Below are 20,527 nucleotides of genomic sequence, written 5' to 3'. Positions count from 1 at the left end.
AGGGAGGGGCGGGGGCGGGGCGAGAACAAAGCCAACCTCCTCGCCCCGCCCCCTCCCGGCCCTCTCGGTGGACTTGCGCCTATCCCGGCTCGGCTCCAGGGAGCCCAGGAGCTGCTGCGGAGGAACTTGGGGACGTTCCTGGCTTGCCTGTGTAGAGTTGTACATCTCTCCAAGCACGCTCACTCCCACCGCTTTATGAGGTCCATATTGTTATTTCTGTATTTTATAGATCGGAAAACTGAGGCTCGAAGGTGCCATCATTCCCCAAAGACATTAGCTGACTTTCAGAGAAATGATGTCTATCTTCTCTTTCCTTTCAGTTAACCTGCATAAAAAGTTTAATTCTCTATAAAATCATGGAATATCAGCATTGGAATGGCCCTTGGAGACCTATTATGAAATCATAGAATATTGACTTTTATGACATCATAGAATATCAGTGTTGAAATAGTCTAACTTATTTTTACCGTTGGGGAAGCTGAAAGACAGAGAGGGGAAGTGACCTGACCACTACCGTCACATAGCCCGAAGTGGATGGACTATGTCCAAGTCTAGTGTTTCCCATTTTTACCACATTCTCCTCTATGTTGGTAACCCTATGGAAGGTACTACTGGCAGAAGTTCCTAGAATTGTGGTTTATAATGTGTTCCTCCAAAAAATCTAGGGAATTCCCTGAAGGTAACCAGCTGTCCTACACTGGGTGAAATAGTCCAGAAGCCTTGGGGACTGTTTGGTCTTTCTTTGATGAGTCCCAAAGGAGAAAAACAAAAGCCCTCCGCCACACACCCTCCCCCAGTTATCCTCTCTGAGCGTGAATGAAGGATCTCAGGGAGGACTTTGGTGAGAGCAAGAGTTTGAGGCTCTAGAGTATCGGGATATGTGGATGCCCTGATTGGGGGTGCTGTGGATATTGTGAGAAGTGGATTCTGTGGAGTAAAGGAAAGGGCAGAAGTTCAAAGCCCTAGGAACAAGCTCAGAACTATGCTGTATCTGAAGTCAAAATAGGGCCCGCAGAGGGATTGGTATCCACTCCAGCCCCCCAGCCCATCTCCATGCGGTGCCAGCATCAGAGTTATACAGATGGAAAGAGAGGAGGTCTCAGAGATTAAGCAAGTTGCCTTCTGTTATGGGTTGAATTGTGTTCCCCTAAAAATAATATATGTTGAAGTCCTAACCCCCAGTACCTCAGAAGTAATCTTATTTGGAAATAGGGTAATTGCAGATCTAATTAGTTAAATAAGAGATCATATTGGAGTAGGGCCCACCCTACTCCAATATGACTGATGCCCCTATAAGAAGATGACCATGTGAAGACAGACGAGGAGGGCGCCGTGTGATGACAGAGGATTAGAGCGATGCATTTACAAGCCAAGGAATGCCTGGGGTTACCCAAACCTGGGAGAGGCATACAACAGATTCTTCTTTAGAGCTCCCAATCCTGCTAACACCTTGATTTTGGACTTCTAGCCTCCGGAACTGTGAGACATTAAATTTCTGTGGTTTAAAGCCGCCTAGTTCCTGGCACTTTGTTATGGCAGCCCTAGAGATCCCTTTCCCTCCCACTCGTACCCCCAGTCCCAACTCCCTCATCACCAGGCTCCTTCCCACCACTCTTCCCTGATTATCCTCATCATCCTCATGCCAGGCCAAAGCAGAGCAGACTAGTCTACCCAGAACTGCCGCCTCCAGCAGACCAGCCCCTGTGGATTCACAGACTACTAGGTCTGGAAGGGACTTTGTCATGCCCACCAGGTAGCTGTACAGCCTCTTCTCCAACAACCCCAGGGGCCAGGAGCTCGCCATCTGCCAGTGCAGCTCATTTTATCTTTGGACAACTCTGACTCAGAAAGTTCTTCCTTAGATTGAGCTGACACCTGGTTCCCAGCAACGTCCAGCCACTGGCGTAGGGGGTCGGAGGAGAGAATGTGGATGGGGGAAGGGCTGTACTCTGTCTTCCCCCATGGCAGCAATGTCACTCAAGTCTCCTATCTCTGTGACCTAAATCTCATCTCCCTTAGCACAGGCTCTGTTCCTTGAGGAGCAACACTCAGTTTATTGTTCTTAGACTTCTGTTCCTCAGGAACAACTTCAGGGTTCCTGAAAACTATTCTGTTTTTATTGCCTGGCCCCCAGCCTGTAGGTGAGTTTCTGGCATGAAACAGGGCCTCAGTAAAGGTGTCAATGCCGCCTGAGATAATGGAGGGGGAAGTGAGCAGGAAGGGCAGAGGGCACCAACTTTTCTAGTCAGAGCCTGTGCGTGTTCCCCAGGGATTCCCCTCCCACCACCCACCACCCCAGCAGAGGCCTCCTCAGCCACCCTTGGCACCTCCCTCTCCTGGCCCCTCCTCTGTTCCTGGCCACATGTCTCCTACTACCCAGTGGATCTGACATCACACCCTGACAGCCCTGCCCAGCCCAGCCTCTGGGGCAGAGAGAGGGCTGTCATTGAGGAGGAAGCAGAATGGCTACCTCCCTTCCTGAGTCTTTTCTACTGCAGCTTCCAACACCTGCATTGCCCCTCCTGCCCTGTCCGCAGGAGTCCAGGTCAGCGATGGTCATCGTGTTTTCAAGGGAAAACACAAAACTTCCCTTCATGCTCTAAATTATTAGGCAGATTTGCTTTGTTCCTGCTTGGGCCCGGCAGTCACCTCCCTAGACCTGACTGTAACTGGGCCCTTAATTAAGCACGGCCTTGCTTTGAGACCTTCTAATGAAAAGAGTTACCACAGTATGACATAATGTGTTTTATTACAGTTAATAAAATAAAAAGCATTGGAACAGGAAATGATGATGAGTTCTCTGAAGAACCCAAAAAAGTGTGTCCCTCATCAAAAGTCAAACTTTGCCCCTTGTTTCTTCCACTCCCAAATCCACAAAAAGTGAACGCAGAGGGAGAGGACTTTCTTAATGTTTAACAATTAATGAGATATGAGTTTGACTACAAGATTGTGAAGCCCAGTGCAGCTTTTCCTTATGTTTTAGATTAATTGAACCACTATTTCTCACTGTGGCCCAAAGAAGATTTCCAAGTGCTTCTACACAGAGCTCTCCTTCTTGCCTCTGCTGAGATCCACTCTTGCAGGAGGTCATATGGACCAAACAGCCCAGGCACTTAATTTGGCTGTATTTGTGTTACATTTCCTGCGTGTCGAGGCTTTGGCTGCCGAGTGATGGAAGCTTCCATTCTGGTTTCAGTTTCTAGAGGTAGCTCTTGAGCTCAAGGCAAATCATATATTTAAATATATATACCTGTTTAAAAACTATCTGACAATTATTTCTGCTCTCTTTCTGAAGACTTCATCACGATTGCCTGAGTCAGTGCTACGTATAGGGAGGAGGCGAGGAGACGTGTTTAATGCATCCCCTTATGCGGCCGAGCCAGTTGGCTCTCTGCTTATTGGAATCGGCTACTAAGGCCAAAATACAGAAAGTATTAAAAAGAGAGAAAGAAAGCCAAGGACAAAGATTAATCATTTTCTGCTAACAAAATGGCTTTGATTTGCTACTGTGGAACTCCCCACCATTTCTCTTCTCTGAAGATATCTACCAGAAAGATTCCTTCGCCTCACCACAAAAGCCAACAACTTGCCAGAATTCTTTTCTGAGGAGACTCACAAAGCATACGCACACCTGTTGGGTATACAAAGGTTTCCTTAGTTCCTAGGTGTTTCCTAACCCTTTAAAAACGAGTTAAATTGAGGGAATCTGGAGAAGTACTTACTTTTTAAAAAACCCATTAGACAAAAAAATGGAAAGAAAAAAGAAGGCAGGATAAGCGGTGTGAAGAACCTTGGAATGGTGAGTAGGAAACGTAAATTACTTTCCTGGCTAAGCTACAGATTAATCTGTGCTTGCCAGAAATCACTCAGTTTTTTGGAACTGTAAATTTTCCGTAAGTGTCCACTGGTCTAGTTTGTAAATTATTGCAAGGAGTAAGCAAGCAATGCCATCTATTGTAATCTCATTGTGCTAATATTGCCAGATTCGACTGCATTTTATTATTCTATGAGCTCATAATGGAATACGGAGTATAGACTTTGATTCAGAATATACGTGATGTTAGTATCAACACCTCCTGGGAAACTCTGTGTATACACTGAAGCCCACATAGTCATTGTGTAGAGTAGGAAGAGTTTTACTTGAATAACCATATTTATGCTTACTTGTATTTCTTCTACTTTGAAGTTTCTCAAATATATAATCTTATTATTTTTATTTGACTGTTGTAACAGTCTCCAGATTGGTTTAGGGACCAATCTCCATTTTCCTTATTGTCCATTCTTCTTTATACTGCTCTCATACTAAAAAAAAAGTTGGGTTATGTGATGAACTTCAATTTATAAATTCAACTCTGCTTTCCCAGCCTCGGTGTTAGGCACAGGGCAAACAAGTAGACCCTTCTGCCCTTTCGTCTCTCACTCAGGGAGCTCAGTCCTCAGTGACTGCTCATTGCCTAGGATGAAGTCTGACCTCCTTGGGCCTTCGCAATCTGGCCCCATCTGTTTTTCTAGGCTCCCTATCTTTTCACATTCACTTCCCATCTCCCTGTGTTCTTCACACCAGTCACACTACGCTTCTCAAGGTGCCAGAGCACCCCATGTTCCTTCACTTTTCCGTGTTTTACTCATCTGTGTGAAACGCTGTCCCCTGTTCTTGCTCTGTAATCACCCCAGTTCAAAGGTCTCTTCTGTCCCCATCCACTCAGGCAGAGGTAGTCTTTGCCTCAGCCGAGAGCCTGAGGAACTGTTAGCATTCCTGTGTCTGATGGTATCATAATTCTCTAAGCGTCTGTCTCTCCTGCAGCCTCTTCAGCCTCTTCGGGAGCAAGTGCATTTCTCCTCTTAGCTCCCCGGCAGCATGACTGAAGGAATCAGTGCCTGTCCATGGGAAGCTCTTGATAAATGTTGGTCGAATCAGTAAATAAATGAATAAATGAATAAACTCTTCTGAAATTTCCTCCTCAAATAATGCTACCCTTAAAAATATCAGTTTCTTGGGAAATGACCTGATTACATGTCTTGTTCTACATGGCAGAGTGAGGTATTAACAGCTACAATGCGGTAAAGGGAATAATAGAAACAAGAAAGTCTGTTGAATATGGTAGAGAAGGCATTCAAGGAGAGTTGTGCTGTCAACAATCAGTCAGAAATCTTTACTAAAGGCTTGTTACGCGCCAGGCCCTTTTCTAGGCATCACCTATTGCTTGGTTTCATAAACTGAACTACAGCCGGTATTTTCTTTCTTTCCATTTTAGGTTCGGAACCCTTTCTTAAACAAAAAAATCTTCATTTTTAGACACACACACACACACATATGGTTTTAATTAGGTCTCTCTGAGCGTTGGTTCTGTGCCCTGTGAGGGCAATGTTGCTGTTTTCGTGAAGGTATATTCCTCTTTGTGTCAGTCAGATGTTATTAAGCGGGCCTGTGCTCTGGATAAGGTTCCAGACCATCTGTGATCTGTGGATGAGGCAGGGCTGGGTAAAAATCTGTGGTAGGAACCACAGAGCTCTCACAAGAACTGGTCTGGGTCGTTTCCCCCCTGGGACTGGAAGTCAGGAGAGAGCGAGGTCAGGGAGACTGTGGAGAAAAGCTCACGCTTGGGAAGCCAGCGGCAGGGGCCACATGGGTTGGTGGTTTCTGTGCAAACATTCTCATCTGTGAAACATAAAGCAAGGAAATGCTGGTTTCCAATAATCTTTTCTTTTATATCTCCTGTTAAGAACATTCTAGGGCACTCTTTCTCATCTATAGGGTTTTCTAGCCAGCATCTTGAACTGAATTGATTAAAAATGAAGCCAAAGTGAAAAGGAGCTTTTTCCCTAGACATTTTTTTTTTCCAACTGTGGCACCAATACTGTTGTATTGTAGGTAACTAACCAGATTGCTCTTTCTAATTGCCTGTTGTTAATGGTTTACCTATCTGGAAACCCAACTCTGTCCAAGATAGGCCCTTAGTCGACACTAATTTTTATCTTAATTTTATAAAGGCCTACCATACCCCTAATATTCCAACAGTCTTAAACACGCTGCTCAGCTGTGCCATCAAAGGCAGTTGCATTTGCCACATTAGAACAGAGTCCAGAAGCGTGTGTGATTCTGTGCTACGGACACGGTGGTGCACGGCTGTGGTGCTTTCTGGATGACCATGGCTGAAACGCACTTTGATCTTGCTAGATGCCTCCAGATAGGAAACACTGCATTAAGGCAGCAGGAGAAACTCCCTCAGATTTTTCAGGGTCAAAGAGAACACATAAAAACATTAACTGCTTTAGTTTCATGCTTTCTCTCCTTCTACAGAGGGACATAGAAATAAAGAAAATTTATACTGAGTGGGCAGGAATAAAATCTTCTGGTGGATCAAGTTAGCATACCTCTTAAATGTGAGATTATACTTCTTGATTAGAATATAATAAAATTAAGTCAATGTTAAAAGAACTCCAAGCAGAATTTAACACAAATGTCTTTTGCTCTCTCCTCCCCCGGCCCCAGGCACTGAACTCCACTTTCAGTCTTTCCAGGCTCTGGGGCCCGGGCAAGCTCTTCCCTCCTGGGACGGCTGCTTTTAGGAGCCAACTGGGCTGGCGGCACTTCTCTCCCAGCTCAACCAGCTTTGGGAGAGTTCCAACGGCCAGGTGGACAAGTCTTTTTACATCTAAGGCCAGTTCCTCTCCCTAGGCCTCTTACCCTGTCACCCTCCGCCTCCCTGGCTGTGCAGCCTGTTTCCTCACTGTCATCTCCAGACACCTCAGTGTTTCTTCTTCTCCTCAGCGCTGTCTGCTGGGCACTCCAGCCTCCGTGCCTCGCAAACTGCTTATCCTCTGGGTGATAATCAGAATATTTGGTAGAAAATGGTGTGGGCTGGCTCCAACCAAGCAGATAGGAAAATGGCCATCATGCAAGGGTGGGTTCATATTAATTCATGGAGGCTTCTGCTGTATCAAGCTCACCCAGCCTCTCTCCATCTGCCTCTGCTGCCAGAGCCTTCGCTCCATATTATCTGCTCAGGACAGCGCCCTCCCCAGGGGGAAGGTGTTTGGGCTGGTGGTAGGGGGATCCCCCTGGGTAGTGAATGAGGCTGCCTTAGCCTGTTGCCTGAGCTTCACCAACTCCTTCCTCATCAGACTGTGTTATCCCTTGGAACCGACCTGAAGGCAGAAGATTTGCTTCCCAGAGGACTCTGGCTTCTGATCTGCTCTTTAGGGATGTTCTTTTTACCATGAATTAATAAGTTGGTATTCTGATTTTATTTTATTTATTTATTTTTTGAGAAAGATTCACCCTGAGCTAACATTTGTTGCCAATCTTCCTCTTTCTTTTTTTTCCTCCCCAAAGCCTCAGTGCATGGTTGTATATCCCAGTTGTAAGTCCTTCTAGTTCTTCTATGTGAGCTGCTACCACAGCATGGCTACTGACAGACAGGTGAGATGGTTCCATGACCCGGATGTGAAGCCGGGCTGCTCAAGCTGTGAGAGCGCTGAACTTTAACCACTAGGCCATCAGGGCTGGCTCCTGATTTTATTTTCACAATACAAGTTAAGTTCTTTGCTAGCTTTAGATCCTTCCATCACTCCCCTTCACCTTCAGATTGAAATCTGAACTCCTGGTCATGGTTTACAAGGCTATGGGTGGTCTGACCCTTGGCCACCTATCTAGCTTCATAGTCCACTGCTCCTCCACAGACCCTGGACCCCAGATGCTACGAATTCTTTGAGTTCTCTTGGGTGACAGTCTTTCTTCTGCCTAGGATGACACCTCCTTACCCTTCTATTTCTGGCTAATACTAGCTCGTTCTTCCAAACTCAGCTCAGGATTTGCACCTGAGTGAAATCTTCCCTGACCCTCCTCTGTGCTCCCATAATGCCCCATTCTAACCTCGATAGCAGCAGCCCAATCCTATGTGGTCTCTGGGTCCTATATTGTAATGGTTGATTTTCTAGCTTACCTTTCCCTCTAGATCGTGAGCAACTCAAGCAGGCTCCAGGTCAATTCTCCTAAAGCAATGTACCTAAAATACGGCCCTTTTGGCATCCATGAGAATAGCCTGTGCTTTTTTTTTTATGCCTAATTTTTGGCATTTTTATTTTGTTTTTTCTTGATGGACTTGCTGGATTTCCGCAGACATTAGATGCGGACTCTAAGGTACCTCCCTTCAAAGAAGTGGTGTTTGCAGTTAGCCGTGATGGGGGCTGAGCAGTAAAGCCTGGGTGAGGTGGGGAGGGAGCTCCTGGCAGGCAACTGGAAGCATTGTTGTGGAGATTATATGAGACTCCGAAGACTGTTGTTGTGGGTGGATCCCAACTGTAAATGCTTGAAATAACTTGCTTTTAGTCACCCATAGTATTTGGTACAAATTAGTATTTACAATTTATAGTATATATAATTAGCACCTCAGAATCCAGTATATTATTTAGTGATTTTGAGATTTGGGTCCATAGTGAATAAAAGAAAAATAACAGCCATATGGAAACTAACAATACCATCATTCACAAAATGTTGTAAATATGTTAAGAGCTAATTTGAAATAAAAAATCCGAGGTACTTTTGGTCAAAATATTTTTAAAAGTCTTTAAAATGCCAAAAAGATAGGAACAAAGAATAGAACAGATGAAAAAAACAGTGCTCAAAAGGAGATTGACTTTTGAGCCAGGTTCCACGCCTGACCGTGTGATAACTTCGCTTCTCTGTACTAGAAGAAAGGGTTATAAAAATGAAAAGTCAGGGTTCCTGCCTGTGAGGCCCTCACCACGTAGTAGGAGAGACAGGCTAGCCAATCAATAGCTAAGAGTCAAGGAGATAATTTAGAGTTGACACATTGGATTTGTTTTCAGAGGCAGTAATTCTAAGAACAGGAATGCTGCCTTCCTGCCAGAGCTAATACGCGAGCTGTCAGCGTTCTTAGGCATAATTCAAATAATGAGTCAAACCAGTCCTCAGAGAAGATAACTGAAAACATGGCATAGCTTATCAATCTTTGTTCCTTAGGCAGAAAACTACCATACTGTTTCTTGACTGTATTGAATTTGGTGATTTAATGCAATGTTTTCTGGGATGTTCTGTGGATTTTAAGAAAGTTGCTCTACTACCTGAATAGTTTCTTTTTCCTTTTCTTTTATTAGTCTGAAATAATATTTTTCATTTTAAGTTGCTTTGCTGTGTTATTTTTTTCCCCCAGTTTTGTGTTTAACATTTAGGGTACCATCATTCTGTACTGAAAATTGTCTCTTAGGAAGCTGCTCCTGGGTTGCTCATTGTGACTTTAAAAGGTGATGCCTTTCTTTAGGATGGTGGTGGGAGTGGCTACTACAATACTAAACATAATTAATGAAGAATATCAGTAAGCCACGAGGTTTGTTTGAGAGCTAAGGTTCTCTAAGACTGGCTATTCTTTGGTAAATCACTTATCTTCATGATTTCCTCTTACTGTAGGTAATTCTTTTGCTGTTGGTTGGCAGTGAACTTACTTATGAAAAGCTATAGCACCTCAGGGCTTTTATTTGTTTGAGCTGAAAAAAATTCTTTCTCCTTCCCATGACAGATGGTGATACTTTTCTATTATAATTCAAAACAGGCTTCAGAACAGGTGACATTTTCAAGGAGAAAGAAGTAAGATAGGGCGAATGAATGAGCCAGGGTATTGTTTCAACAACACACAAAGGGAAAATGAGAACTGGACGCAGATAAAACATTCAGACTTATTAAGAAACTAGTAAAGTTTCTCTATTAATGTATTAAGTACACGCCATCAGCATTTGCCCCTCAAATCACAAGGAGGCAGCATAGTCTCATGGGAGGAGGAGAAGGGAGTATTAGAAGCTCCTGTTCTTCAGGCTTCCTGCGCTGTCCTTGTCCAGATGGTCCTAGATGCTGGGCAGGCCTCAGGAAGTCAGTCAGTCCTCTGCTTCCTCGTAGACTTGGCCCTTAACCATATGAAACAATATCTCTAATGCTAAAAATAACCAGAGTCTAAGTCCAACGCTTCAATGTTGATCATCTCGTGTACCTGATAAGCCATGGGGAGCAGCATGTTCTCCTCTCACTCATCTCTGATAACACAGAATATCATCAAGTCTAGCTAAAGTCGTGTCCTTAATAATTACTCCTCAAATATAACCCCCTATGTAGTGGTTATTGACTTGCCAAATGTAACACTGACTTTGTACCATAGTTTTTTGTCTAATGGAGACAAAAACACGTTTCTCATAGGAAGTGTTTTGTTGTTTTCTTTGTGGGGGAAAGGAACAAAATAAAGTAAAACCTCCAAATCATCTTATGAGTAAATTATTTCTCTGATAGAAATTAGGGTCCAAGTTCAAGTCATAACTATAACTAGCCACGTAGGTTTGTTCAAGTCATTTCACTTTGCTGGGCTCCAGTTTCTCCAGTTGGAAAATGAATGTGCATATGAAGGGGATGATATTTTAGTGGTAAATGTGGGAACGTTGTGAAAATAGCAAATTGGGAAGCCGTCTTAGCTGAATATGTTGAAGCACATGAATATAGGATATTTGGGTTCTGTCTTCACTTCTATGACTGATTCTTTCTTGGTCCTGGGACATTTACTCAGCCTCTGCATTCATTCATTTGTTCGTTCATTCACTCATTCATTCAGTAAAAACTTATTGAGTACCTGGTATGTGTCAGGTACTATCCGAAGCTCTGAGGATATGAGTATACAAAAAAAAATAGGCTTCCTGTCTTCAGAGAGCTTACATTCTAGTGGGAGAGATGGACAATAAATACATGAGCAAATAAGAAAGCAAGATAATTGCAGATTGTGAAAAGTGGTAAGAAAGAAATCAAAAGGGGGATGGGATGGAAGGTAACTGGGGCAATCACTTCTAGGTAGATGCCTGTAGAGATGCCATCTGAGCTGAGACTTGACCAATGAAATGCCAACCACCTTAGCTTCTAAGTCTGCCAAGGTAGAGAGGTTATTCATATCAGTGATCCAAAGGTGCAAAAATGACCCATCTAGACTGTTTCCCATGCACAGGACACTTTGTTGACAAAATGCCCTTAGGCAGAATGCCACAGATGTCAGCCTCAACTTTATAGATTTCCATAGCATCCTCCAGTAGGGTTGGTCCTGGCTATTACCAACCACACCCTCATTTGGCAAGGGAGGATGCAGGGAGTCCTCTGACACTGTGGTGCATGTCTTGGCCATACCAGTCCTGCTTGGACCAGGCTGCAGGCAAAGAATGAACATGTGCTTAGTCACAGCTGAACTGTGCTGACAAAGGAGTGGCCACCTGCTTCCTCCAGCCCTGCCCATGTGAGCCAGGGAGCTCCTGAGCCCATTTGTCACCTCCTGGGGACTGAGATGACTCACAGAGCACTGGCAGCTCTTTTGACCTTGGAGAGGTTGAAACAGAAGGCTTAGATTAAAAGCAGGTGGAACTAGTGGCTGCCTATGTAATATAACTGGAATTTTTCTTCCCTGACCTGTCCTCAATGCTTGAAAATCTACTGCTAGACATTAGCATCCAATCCACTCAGTTTTGAAAGATTTTTTTGTTTGTTTGTCTTTTAGTCTTCAGGTCTCTCATTAATTTTTGGAGGAGGGGTCACTCTTTAAATATTATAATTTAACATCTTAAAAAGTATTCACAAAAAATTCTGAAAATGGACAAGAGTTCTCATCTTAACCAGAATTGCCCCACCTCTGAAATGACAAATTCATACACCCCACTCTTAGAGCATGACTCCCAGTCTTCCAACCTTCTCACTGAGTTACTCCCATCACACTGCTCTGCAGCCTCCGGAGCCTTCTCTTTTCTGTGGGAAGTTCACGCTCTGTGTCTGATGTAAGACATAACTGTAACTCAAGGTGGATGGCCATGAGTCTCTGTCTGCTATGTCCCACCATTCAGCTTAAGAAATAACACGTTACTGCGGCAGGCTGAAAAATGCCCTCTCCCAAAGATATCAGGTCCTAATCTCTGAAACTTGTAAAGGCTAAATTTGGAAGAAGAGTCTTTGCAGATGTATTAAATTAAGGCACTTGAAATAGGGAGATTATCCTTGATCATCTGGATGGGCCCTAAATGCCATCACAAGTATTCTTATATGAGGGAGGCAGAGGGAGATTTCAAACACACACACACACACACACACACACACACACACACACACACACACACAGGAAAAGGTCCTGTGAAGACAGAGCAGAAAGACATTTGAAGATTGGAATGATGTGGCCACAAACCAAGGAATGCTGGCAGCCGCTAGAAGCTGGAAGAGGTAAGGAACAGAATCTCCCCTAGAGCCTGAAGAGGGAGTGTGGCCCTGCGCACCCTTTCATTCTGACCCAGTGATACTGATTGTGGACTTCTGGCCTCCAGACCTGTGAGAGAATCAATTTCTGTTGTTTTAAGCCACCAAATTTGTGGTAATTTGTTACAGCAGCCACAGGAAACTAATGCAATTACTCAATCAATGGAAGGCACTTGTTTTCTCCTACCCACTTCCAACCCTCGCCCTCCACCCTCTGGAGGTAACCAGGACCTTGAATTTGGTGTTTATTATTCTCTGAATTTCTTTACACTTTTCTTATTTATGTTTTATTCTGAAATAATGTCCTTTTATATGTAGTATATTGTATTTTTCTGCATAGTGCTTTTTGCATTTATCCTTCTACATATTTTAAATTTATATAAATATATATTTTATAAGCTATATGTGTTGATACATGTAGCTCTCCATTTTCCCTGTTGCGTAGTATTTCATTGTGTGTGTATGAGTGTGTGTGTGTGTGTGTGTGTGTGTGTGTGTATACCACAATTTTAAAATCACTTCTTCTGTTGATGAACATTTAGGTTGTTTCTAGTTTCTTAGTCTTTCAGATAGTGAGGCATTGAACATTTTTTGCACATGTCTCTTTGTGCTCATGTTCAGAAGTGTTTCTAGGATATTTACCAGAGAATAGAATTACTAGTTCAAAGGTTGTGCCTTCAGCATCTTTGCTAGATATTGTCAAATTGTTCTGCAAAAGTACTGACATAGGGGCCGGCCCCGTGGCCGAGTGGTTAAGTTCTCATGCTCTGCTTTGGTGGGCCAGGGTTTTGCTGGTTTGGATCCTGGGCGCAGACATGGCACTGTTCATCAAGCCATGCTGAGGCGGCGTCCCACATAGCACAACTGGAGGGACCTACCACTAGCATATACAACTATGTGCTGGGGGGCTTTGGAGAGAATTAAAAAAAAGAAGTACTGACGTACTCGGAGGGTTGGGTTTTGACAGCTGGAGATCTGAGTGAGGGGAATGATGTGCACCAAAGTCACGGAGTTAGGAGACACAGGGAGCAGTAAGCAGTCAAAGCGATGGTTCTCAGTTGAGGCCTGACAGTAAATCTGAATTGCTCAGGGGAATTTTTTGCAATCTTTGCCCTCTTTTGCCCACTCTCTCCCCATTCTGGGATGTCTTTGCAAGGTTCTGAGATGTTCTCCCTGGTATTGTGGCATGCGTTGGTTGAGAACCAGTAGACTGGGAAGCTGAGAAGGAGCAGGGAGAGAGGAGGCGGGAGAGCTGGGTTGGGAGGACCACTGGGAGGGCTGAGGTGTCAGGCCAGGAGAATGCACATCAATCCGAGGGCACCACAAGTGTCTGAGCAGAAGCTGGGTACCTACTGCTCTGCAGGTGTCCAGAGGCATCATTAGGGCCTCAGCACCCCCAGGTTAGGAGATTTGGGATAAAGCTTTGTGTATTTGATCATGTGTATCAAGCTCTGGCCTGTGACAGCACTTGTCTCAAGTTCCCCTTCTAACCTCACTCACTGAAGAGTCGCTTTATCATTCAATGAGCTCTTGCTCCCCTGGGTCTCTGGTTGCACGGAAGATGCTGAAGAGTTGGCTTATGGTTGGCATTTTTATATTATAATTATAATTAGCAGCCCAGGAAAATTCGGGAGAGTTAAATGTGATACTTCCAATGCATTTATAGAACATGACATATTGTATGAGTAAAATGTGTATATCCCTATGGAAAAATGTGTACATCCAAATAATTTAGCAAGTGAAAAAAGATATATATATATATGTTGATTTAAAAAAGTGTGTGTATGTATGTGCATGTGTGTGTGTTAAATAAGGATTAGAAGAAGACACAAAACAATGCACAGAGTTGACCTTTTTTTTTTCTTTTGAGGCAGATTAGCCCTGAGCTAACTACTGCCAATCTTCCTCTTTTTGCTGAGGAAGACTGGCCCTGAGCTAACATCCATGCCCATCTTCCTCTGTTTTATACATGAGATGCTTAGCACAGTATGGCGTGCCAAGTGGTGCCATGTCTGCACCCGGGATCCGAACCGGCGAACCCGGGGCCGCGGAGAAACTGAACGTGCAAATTTAACCACTGCGCCACTGGGCTCCCCCAAGAGTTGGTCTTTTAAGTTTATAGCTTATTTTCCCTATAAAGGTACAGGTACTCCTTCCTTCCTAGCAAAAATTGTACTTAATGAATCAGTACAAAACTGTAGAACTAAAGATGTTTGACCTAGAAGAGACCTTAGAGAGATCTCATCTAGTTTGGCTCTTTCCACGACGAGCAGATGGGAGACAGGCGCGTGAGGGGAGGACTCTGCTGGAGTAAGCGGCTAAGTAACCAGTCAGGAGCTGGAACTAGCGCTCGGTCCCATCCCCGTGAGTTTTCCGCCACGGCAGTTCTCAGCATTACCAACCGTTCAGACTACCTTATTCTGCCGGAAAACATTAGATAACTCTTGATACCTTTATTTTAATTTCATACTTAGTACTTAGTCAAAATACTGATTTTAGCATAAAAGTTGACCATATTTAATAAAACATTAAAAATTTTAATAGTTTCTCATAATGATCAAGGTGAGTGGTTGCTTTTTTGGGAAATCTTTTATAAAATAACACAATGTTTAGATAACTGTGAAAATAAAAACTTTCTAAATTCCCTGATATCTCCCTTCATATCTCCTAGAAGTGCACGCAGGTACTTGGTGGTGGTAAAGACTGTTTTATAACACATCCTGTCTTCACAAATCAAGCCATCATCTCAGAGGTATTGGGAGTGTGGTGGGATGGGAGAATAGTCTAGAAAGGTCTCACAGTCTTAGCTAATTGTTGGAAGAAGAGGCCTATTTCTCTGAAGCTTGGCGCTAGAGTTGCCAGAGGGTCAGACTGAACTAAAAGGAGGTTTTAGGGTCTAAAGTTTTAGGGCCTACACTACAAACACCCATAGCAGAAATAGCAAAGGAAAAAAAATCACCTTGTAATTCCACCACTGTAACACATAATTGCTTTCATTTTCTCTGTTCACTTTTAGTCCTTGATTTTATGCCATCATTTTGTGTAACTATAAACATAACATAGTTACAATGCTGCATTCTTTTTTTCACTCAACATTATAGTGTGAACACTTGTCTTAGGGCTAATTTGGTTGCAAGGAACAATCACTTAGTCAAGTTAATTTACCTCAGAAAAATGTTGTGTGTGTGTGTATGTGCCTAATCTTACAAGGACGGGAAACTAAGACAGCTAAGCTCCATAAGGGCGGGAGCTAGGACACGGAAAGCCATTAGCTACCGAAGCTGCTCTGTCAGGGGCATAGGTGGGACCCCTGCTTATCTTTGCATTTCTATTCTGCACTCTCATAACTTCAGCTGTGCATGGCCAATAATGTCCACCCCAACCTATATGACCTGACGGTTCCTGAGTTTTCAATCATTCTCTCTACAGCTTTCTTAAAGTCAAATCCTGATTTGATTGGCCTAATATATCTTTTCCATTCAGTTAGGGCACAAAAATCAGAGGTTTCGATTCGGCCTGTGATTGAAGGCTGAATCCTAGTGGCTGTCAATAGCTCAGGTGGACACATCTTGGTCCACTTGGGTGTGGCCAGGGAGGTGGGGCACATGCTCCAGACTCTAGCTCTGCAGGCAGCAAGGCCATGTGCAGAGACCTCCGGCCCCACCCCCAAGCAGTGAGTGAGGGTGGGGAGACACCAGCTCCTATGTGGCCGTGTAGTATTCATAACTACGAATTTTAATGAATGCACAAGATTACATCAACTGGTTGTCCCATAATTTATGATCCCATTCCTCTGCTATATGTTTGATAGTTTAGCTCCTTTCAGTTTAGGGGCTGCTATAAGTAAAACCATGATGAACATTTTTGTGCATACATCTTCCTTTTCACCTGGATTATATGGAATAATTTTTTTTTTTTAAAGATTTTATTTTTTCCTTTTTCTCCCCAAAGCCCCCCAGTACATAGTTGTGTATTCTTCGTTGTGGGTTCTTCTAGTTGTGGCATGTGGGACGCTGCCTCAGCGTGGTCTGATGAGCAGTGCCATGTCCGCGCCCAGGATTCGAACTAACGAAACACTGGGCCGCCTGCAGCGGAGCGCGCGAACTTAACCACTCGGCCACGGGGCCAGCCCCTATATGGAATAATTTTAAAATTACACAGAGAGTACATTCTCTGAGCACCTTCAGGAAATAAAACATAACCTTGTATTTTTTGTTAAAAGTATCTGTATTGGCTAGAGATTTATATGTAGGTAGTTATGAGCCAAATAATAGGATGTGCTGTCTGGGATTTTCCTCAAAACACTCCAGGAAAAAAACTGGAGGATGGTGGGTGATAGCTGAAGCAAGGCTGGCGAAATGTTGATGACTGTTGGAGCCAATGATGGGGACATGGGGATTTATTATATACTCTTGTCTCCATTTTGCTGTTTACTTCCCACTTTCCTTTTCTTTCTCTCCCTTCTGGATTTTTTGCTGGTTTTGCCCATGTTTCCTCTAAATACTTGGTGCCCCCATGTCCATCCATCTATACACCCTTTCTGTAATCCATTCATATAAAAAATTTGAGCCTATGTCTTGGGCAAGACACTGGAAAATGTGCAAAACGTAGTCACTTTCATTGTTTTAGAAGTTACCAGACAGCTGATAAGAGAAACGCAATCACGACTTATTTTGTACCATGACGTAAGAGATAGGCAGCTTAACACTCTTGGGAATGACTGCAGACTAGAAGGGGAGCCACGTGCTCTCTGGCGGGGTGGGCAGTGTGATAGGGCAAAGGGGCAGCGGCCGCAGAGCTGGGAGAGAGGGTCTTCTCCTTCAATACGTACCTCCGCCTTACCGCCTTTTTACCCAGTGTTTTTCAGCCTTTAGGAATTTTGAACTGGAACCTCCATTTCGTGGTCGTATTTATTTAGTAAAATGAAAATGGTACATATTAAGATCCTTGGATTTTTTTTTTTGTTACCTTTAATATAAAGCATTAAAGAGCATCAAGTGTTCAAGAAAATTAATACTTTATATTCATGCTGAAAAATTAAAAACCAAATCAAATGGCTTAATTTTCTATTCATTTCCCCAAATGTTAGTAGATTATAAATGTCATGTGGGCTCAGAGAAATTGTAGGGTGATAATTCTGAGGTCTCTCTGATTTTAAAAGTCACAATGTAAAAAAAACCCTCAAGGTGGTTCCTGCCTCCCTGAAGTCGGCACACCCAGAGGCGAGAGTGTGCAACCTGGTGGGAGCCCGTGGCTTGCAGGGGCTGAGACGTTCTCGGAGCTCCCACGGCCCCCTCCATAGGCCTCTGCTTTTGGCGCCTCAGCCAGGGTCATAACTGCATGTTTACTTGTCTGTCTCCCTCACTAGTCTGGGAGTTCCTGGGGGAGAATAGGGTGGTCTGTGTTTTTCAATGGTTGGAATGCAGTTGGGGCTCAGGAAATATCAGTTAAGTGAAAAACCTCCCCACCCTCCAAAAAAAAGTCATTTTCTTAAAAAATATCCCCATAATCTTCTCCCTGATAGATTCTCTTCTTCCTTGCACACACCCTAAGATGGTCCCATTCTTCAGCCTGACTCTGAAGACCTTGTGATGAGAAAGTAAATACTTCAAAGAAACTGCCTGTCAGAGACTCAAAACCCCCAAATGGTCCCCCTAAAGGAGTGCCAACTGCAAGATGGGGGCACCTGGATTCAGAAGATGCCTGTGCCATCACCTTTCTTTCTCCAGAAACAAGGTAGTTATCGTTAAACTGTTCAGGGTTTAATTTTTTTTTCCTACATAACTGCTTAAGGATTTCTAAACATAGCTTATAATTAAAAACCCATAATAACTAATCCAATTCGGAATCTACTGTGAGCACAGCAGGTCAGCAACAAGTTTATTATTAGGCTTGCAAGGTAACAGGGTGCATGACTAAGCATTTGGGCCAACTTTCCGTGAGTTCCTCTACACTGGCTTCCACTGTCACATTTCCCTCTGGTATTTGCAATGGTTTGCCGTGGTGGGCTGGTTAGTGGGTGGGTGCAGTGGGGTGGGGGAAAAGCCAAGCAAAAGAAGGAATATGGAGTGAATGCGGCTTCCCTTTAGAGCCTCGTTACAGGGACTCGGGGCAGTTCACCTGATCTGTGATAGTCATTTTCTCGATGTCAATGTCATTAGCGGTCAGGATATCTTTTAGATAGGTCACTGTTTCTGGAGGGAGATAAGGGTTTCTTCCCAAGATCCAAACATGATCCAGATGAAAAAGCCAGATGATTGTGGTACAGGAGTACACGAGGGCGTAGTTCTCGTAGTCGGTGGCCAGGACCCAGTACGGAGCAGAAGGCATCACTGAGGACCAGAGGAGGGCAGTATTAGGAGGGACCAATGCAAGAGAAACCTTCATCTCCAGGGCCCTGGAAGCCAGGCTCTGGGGCCCATTCTTCTAGGTCAGTGATTCTTAATTCTGGCTTCATGTGGGAGAATCACATCGGAGCTTTGAAAAATACTAGGCCCACCTCCCTCTGTCCCTCCCTGGATTCTGATCTGGAGCTGGTCAGGACTTTTAAAAGTGGTTCTAAGGTGCAGCAAGAGTTCAGAGCCATTTTGGATCCTTTGTCCCTGGTAGCAGGTCAGTCTCCGGAAGCCCACAGTAACTCGGATGTTGGCTGGACTCCCTGGACTGACAGGCTACACTCAGCAGCAGTGCAAATGGAGGCACCACTTGGCTAAGCAGAATCAGGACTATAAGGTCAGGGCCCCAGGCTTTCTGAGTCTGTACCACTCAGCTTCCTCTTTTTTTTTTTTTTTTTTTGAGGAAGATTAGCCCTGAGCTAACTGCTGCCAATCCTCCTCTTTTTGCTGAAGAAGACTGGCCCTGAGCTAACATCCGTGCCCATCTTTTTCTACTTTATAGATGGGACACCTACCACAGCATGGCTTTTGCCAAGCAGTGCCATGTCTGCACCTGGGATCCGAACTGGTGAACCCCTGGCTGCCGAGAAGCGGAATGTGTGAACTTAACCGCTGCGCCACCAGACTGGCCCCTCTCAGCTTCCTCTTGAGACTGCCTAAGGGAGGAGGCAGGGGCTAATGTTGGTTTGTTTTTCTTCCTGCATGACCTTCAAATGTCTGTCCATTCTTAATAATATGGTAAATCAGGTGGTAACAGATTATAAGCTCTTTCTCACAAAGGGCCTACAGAGATTTATCAGTTGACATCTGTATAGAGTAGAAAGCCCAAGATTAAAGAGGTCCTTAGGAGGAGAGAGGGAGCATTTATCCTTTCCATCTGAATCCAGAAAACTCCTCTGTGAACTTGACCTCCACAGCCAAGGTCCAAGGCCAGGAAAACTCATAGCCCAGCTTGTTAAAGTTAAAGTTGGACCCACATGGGAGAAAGCTGTGTGCTGACCCCATAAGAAACAAAGACCTGCACACATAAGCAAGTCAGGGGTGTTTTGCTTTCCTGGATTTTAAGCATCCCACCTTCTCCACTGAAAACTAATCCCTCTGTTTGCCAAACTGTACTAGACCTCAGCACCCGTGAGCGGGCATGAGAAGCTGCTGGACAAAGCAGGCAGTCTGTGAGTGCTTAGAGCTCGGCTGAGGGTCAAAGACCCAGCTGGTTATCAGGACACCACGAGAAGACTAGTCCAGATGGCCACCCACCAAGGTCCCTCCTCCTTCTGACTTCCTACCTGTTTATAAATATGAAAACAGAAGGACACTTGGAGGATGTCTGGACAGAAGCCTGGACAAGGCTGGAGGACCTAGACCGAGGGCTGTTTCTGACTGACTTTTCAACTGTTGGTGCCACCTGCCCGGCTCACTCATGAGAGTACATCTTCATCATATATCTGCTATCTTTGAATTGCAACTGCTTTGTGTATTTCCAGATGTTCTGAGAACTCTTCAGACCTGAGTGATTTGGGGAAAATACATCTTCCACCTCTTCCAGAAGTAGCAACGTCACGCCCCACTTGCACACACCCAGGTATGCACCTTCTATCTTCCTCCCACATGGCCTAGCTCTCAAGCACAAATTTACCTAGATATTTCCTCTTAGTATAGAAAACTGCCATGTCTCTTTGTTAGAAAACTTTGACAGTCTCCTATCGCTTATGGAAGTCACTTCAAACTCTCTACAAAAGTTAGTGAGGCCCTCCCAGTCTTGTCTCCTGCTCCATGGACCCTCCCATGCTCTAGGCTTCTTTCTCTAGGCCTTTTCTCATGCTATTCCCTTCACGTGGAACATCCTTTTCCA

At 44.2% G+C, this 20,527-nt stretch overlaps 1 protein-coding gene across 2 annotated transcripts in view; it reads right to left on the bottom strand.

The window, feature by feature from the left end:
• Window positions 1-18,121: 18,121 nt before the first annotated feature.
• The window catches only part of APOD (apolipoprotein D), a 51,900-nt gene continuing 49,494 nt past the window's right edge, over window positions 18,122-20,527 (bottom strand). For both annotated transcript variants that reach the window (XM_046659293.1, XM_046659292.1), the window contains exon 5: window positions 18,122-18,612. In XM_046659293.1, the coding sequence (XP_046515249.1) occupies window positions 18,377-18,612 (236 nt within the window). In that variant the 3' untranslated portion in view covers window positions 18,122-18,376. The remainder of the gene's footprint in view (window positions 18,613-20,527) is intronic.

This window comes from Equus quagga, chromosome 4 (genome assembly GCF_021613505.1).
Source record: "Equus quagga isolate Etosha38 chromosome 4, UCLA_HA_Equagga_1.0, whole genome shotgun sequence".
Classification (NCBI taxonomy): Eukaryota; Metazoa; Chordata; class Mammalia; order Perissodactyla; family Equidae; genus Equus; species Equus quagga.
This window is presented reverse-complemented; position numbering and strand designations above follow the sequence as displayed.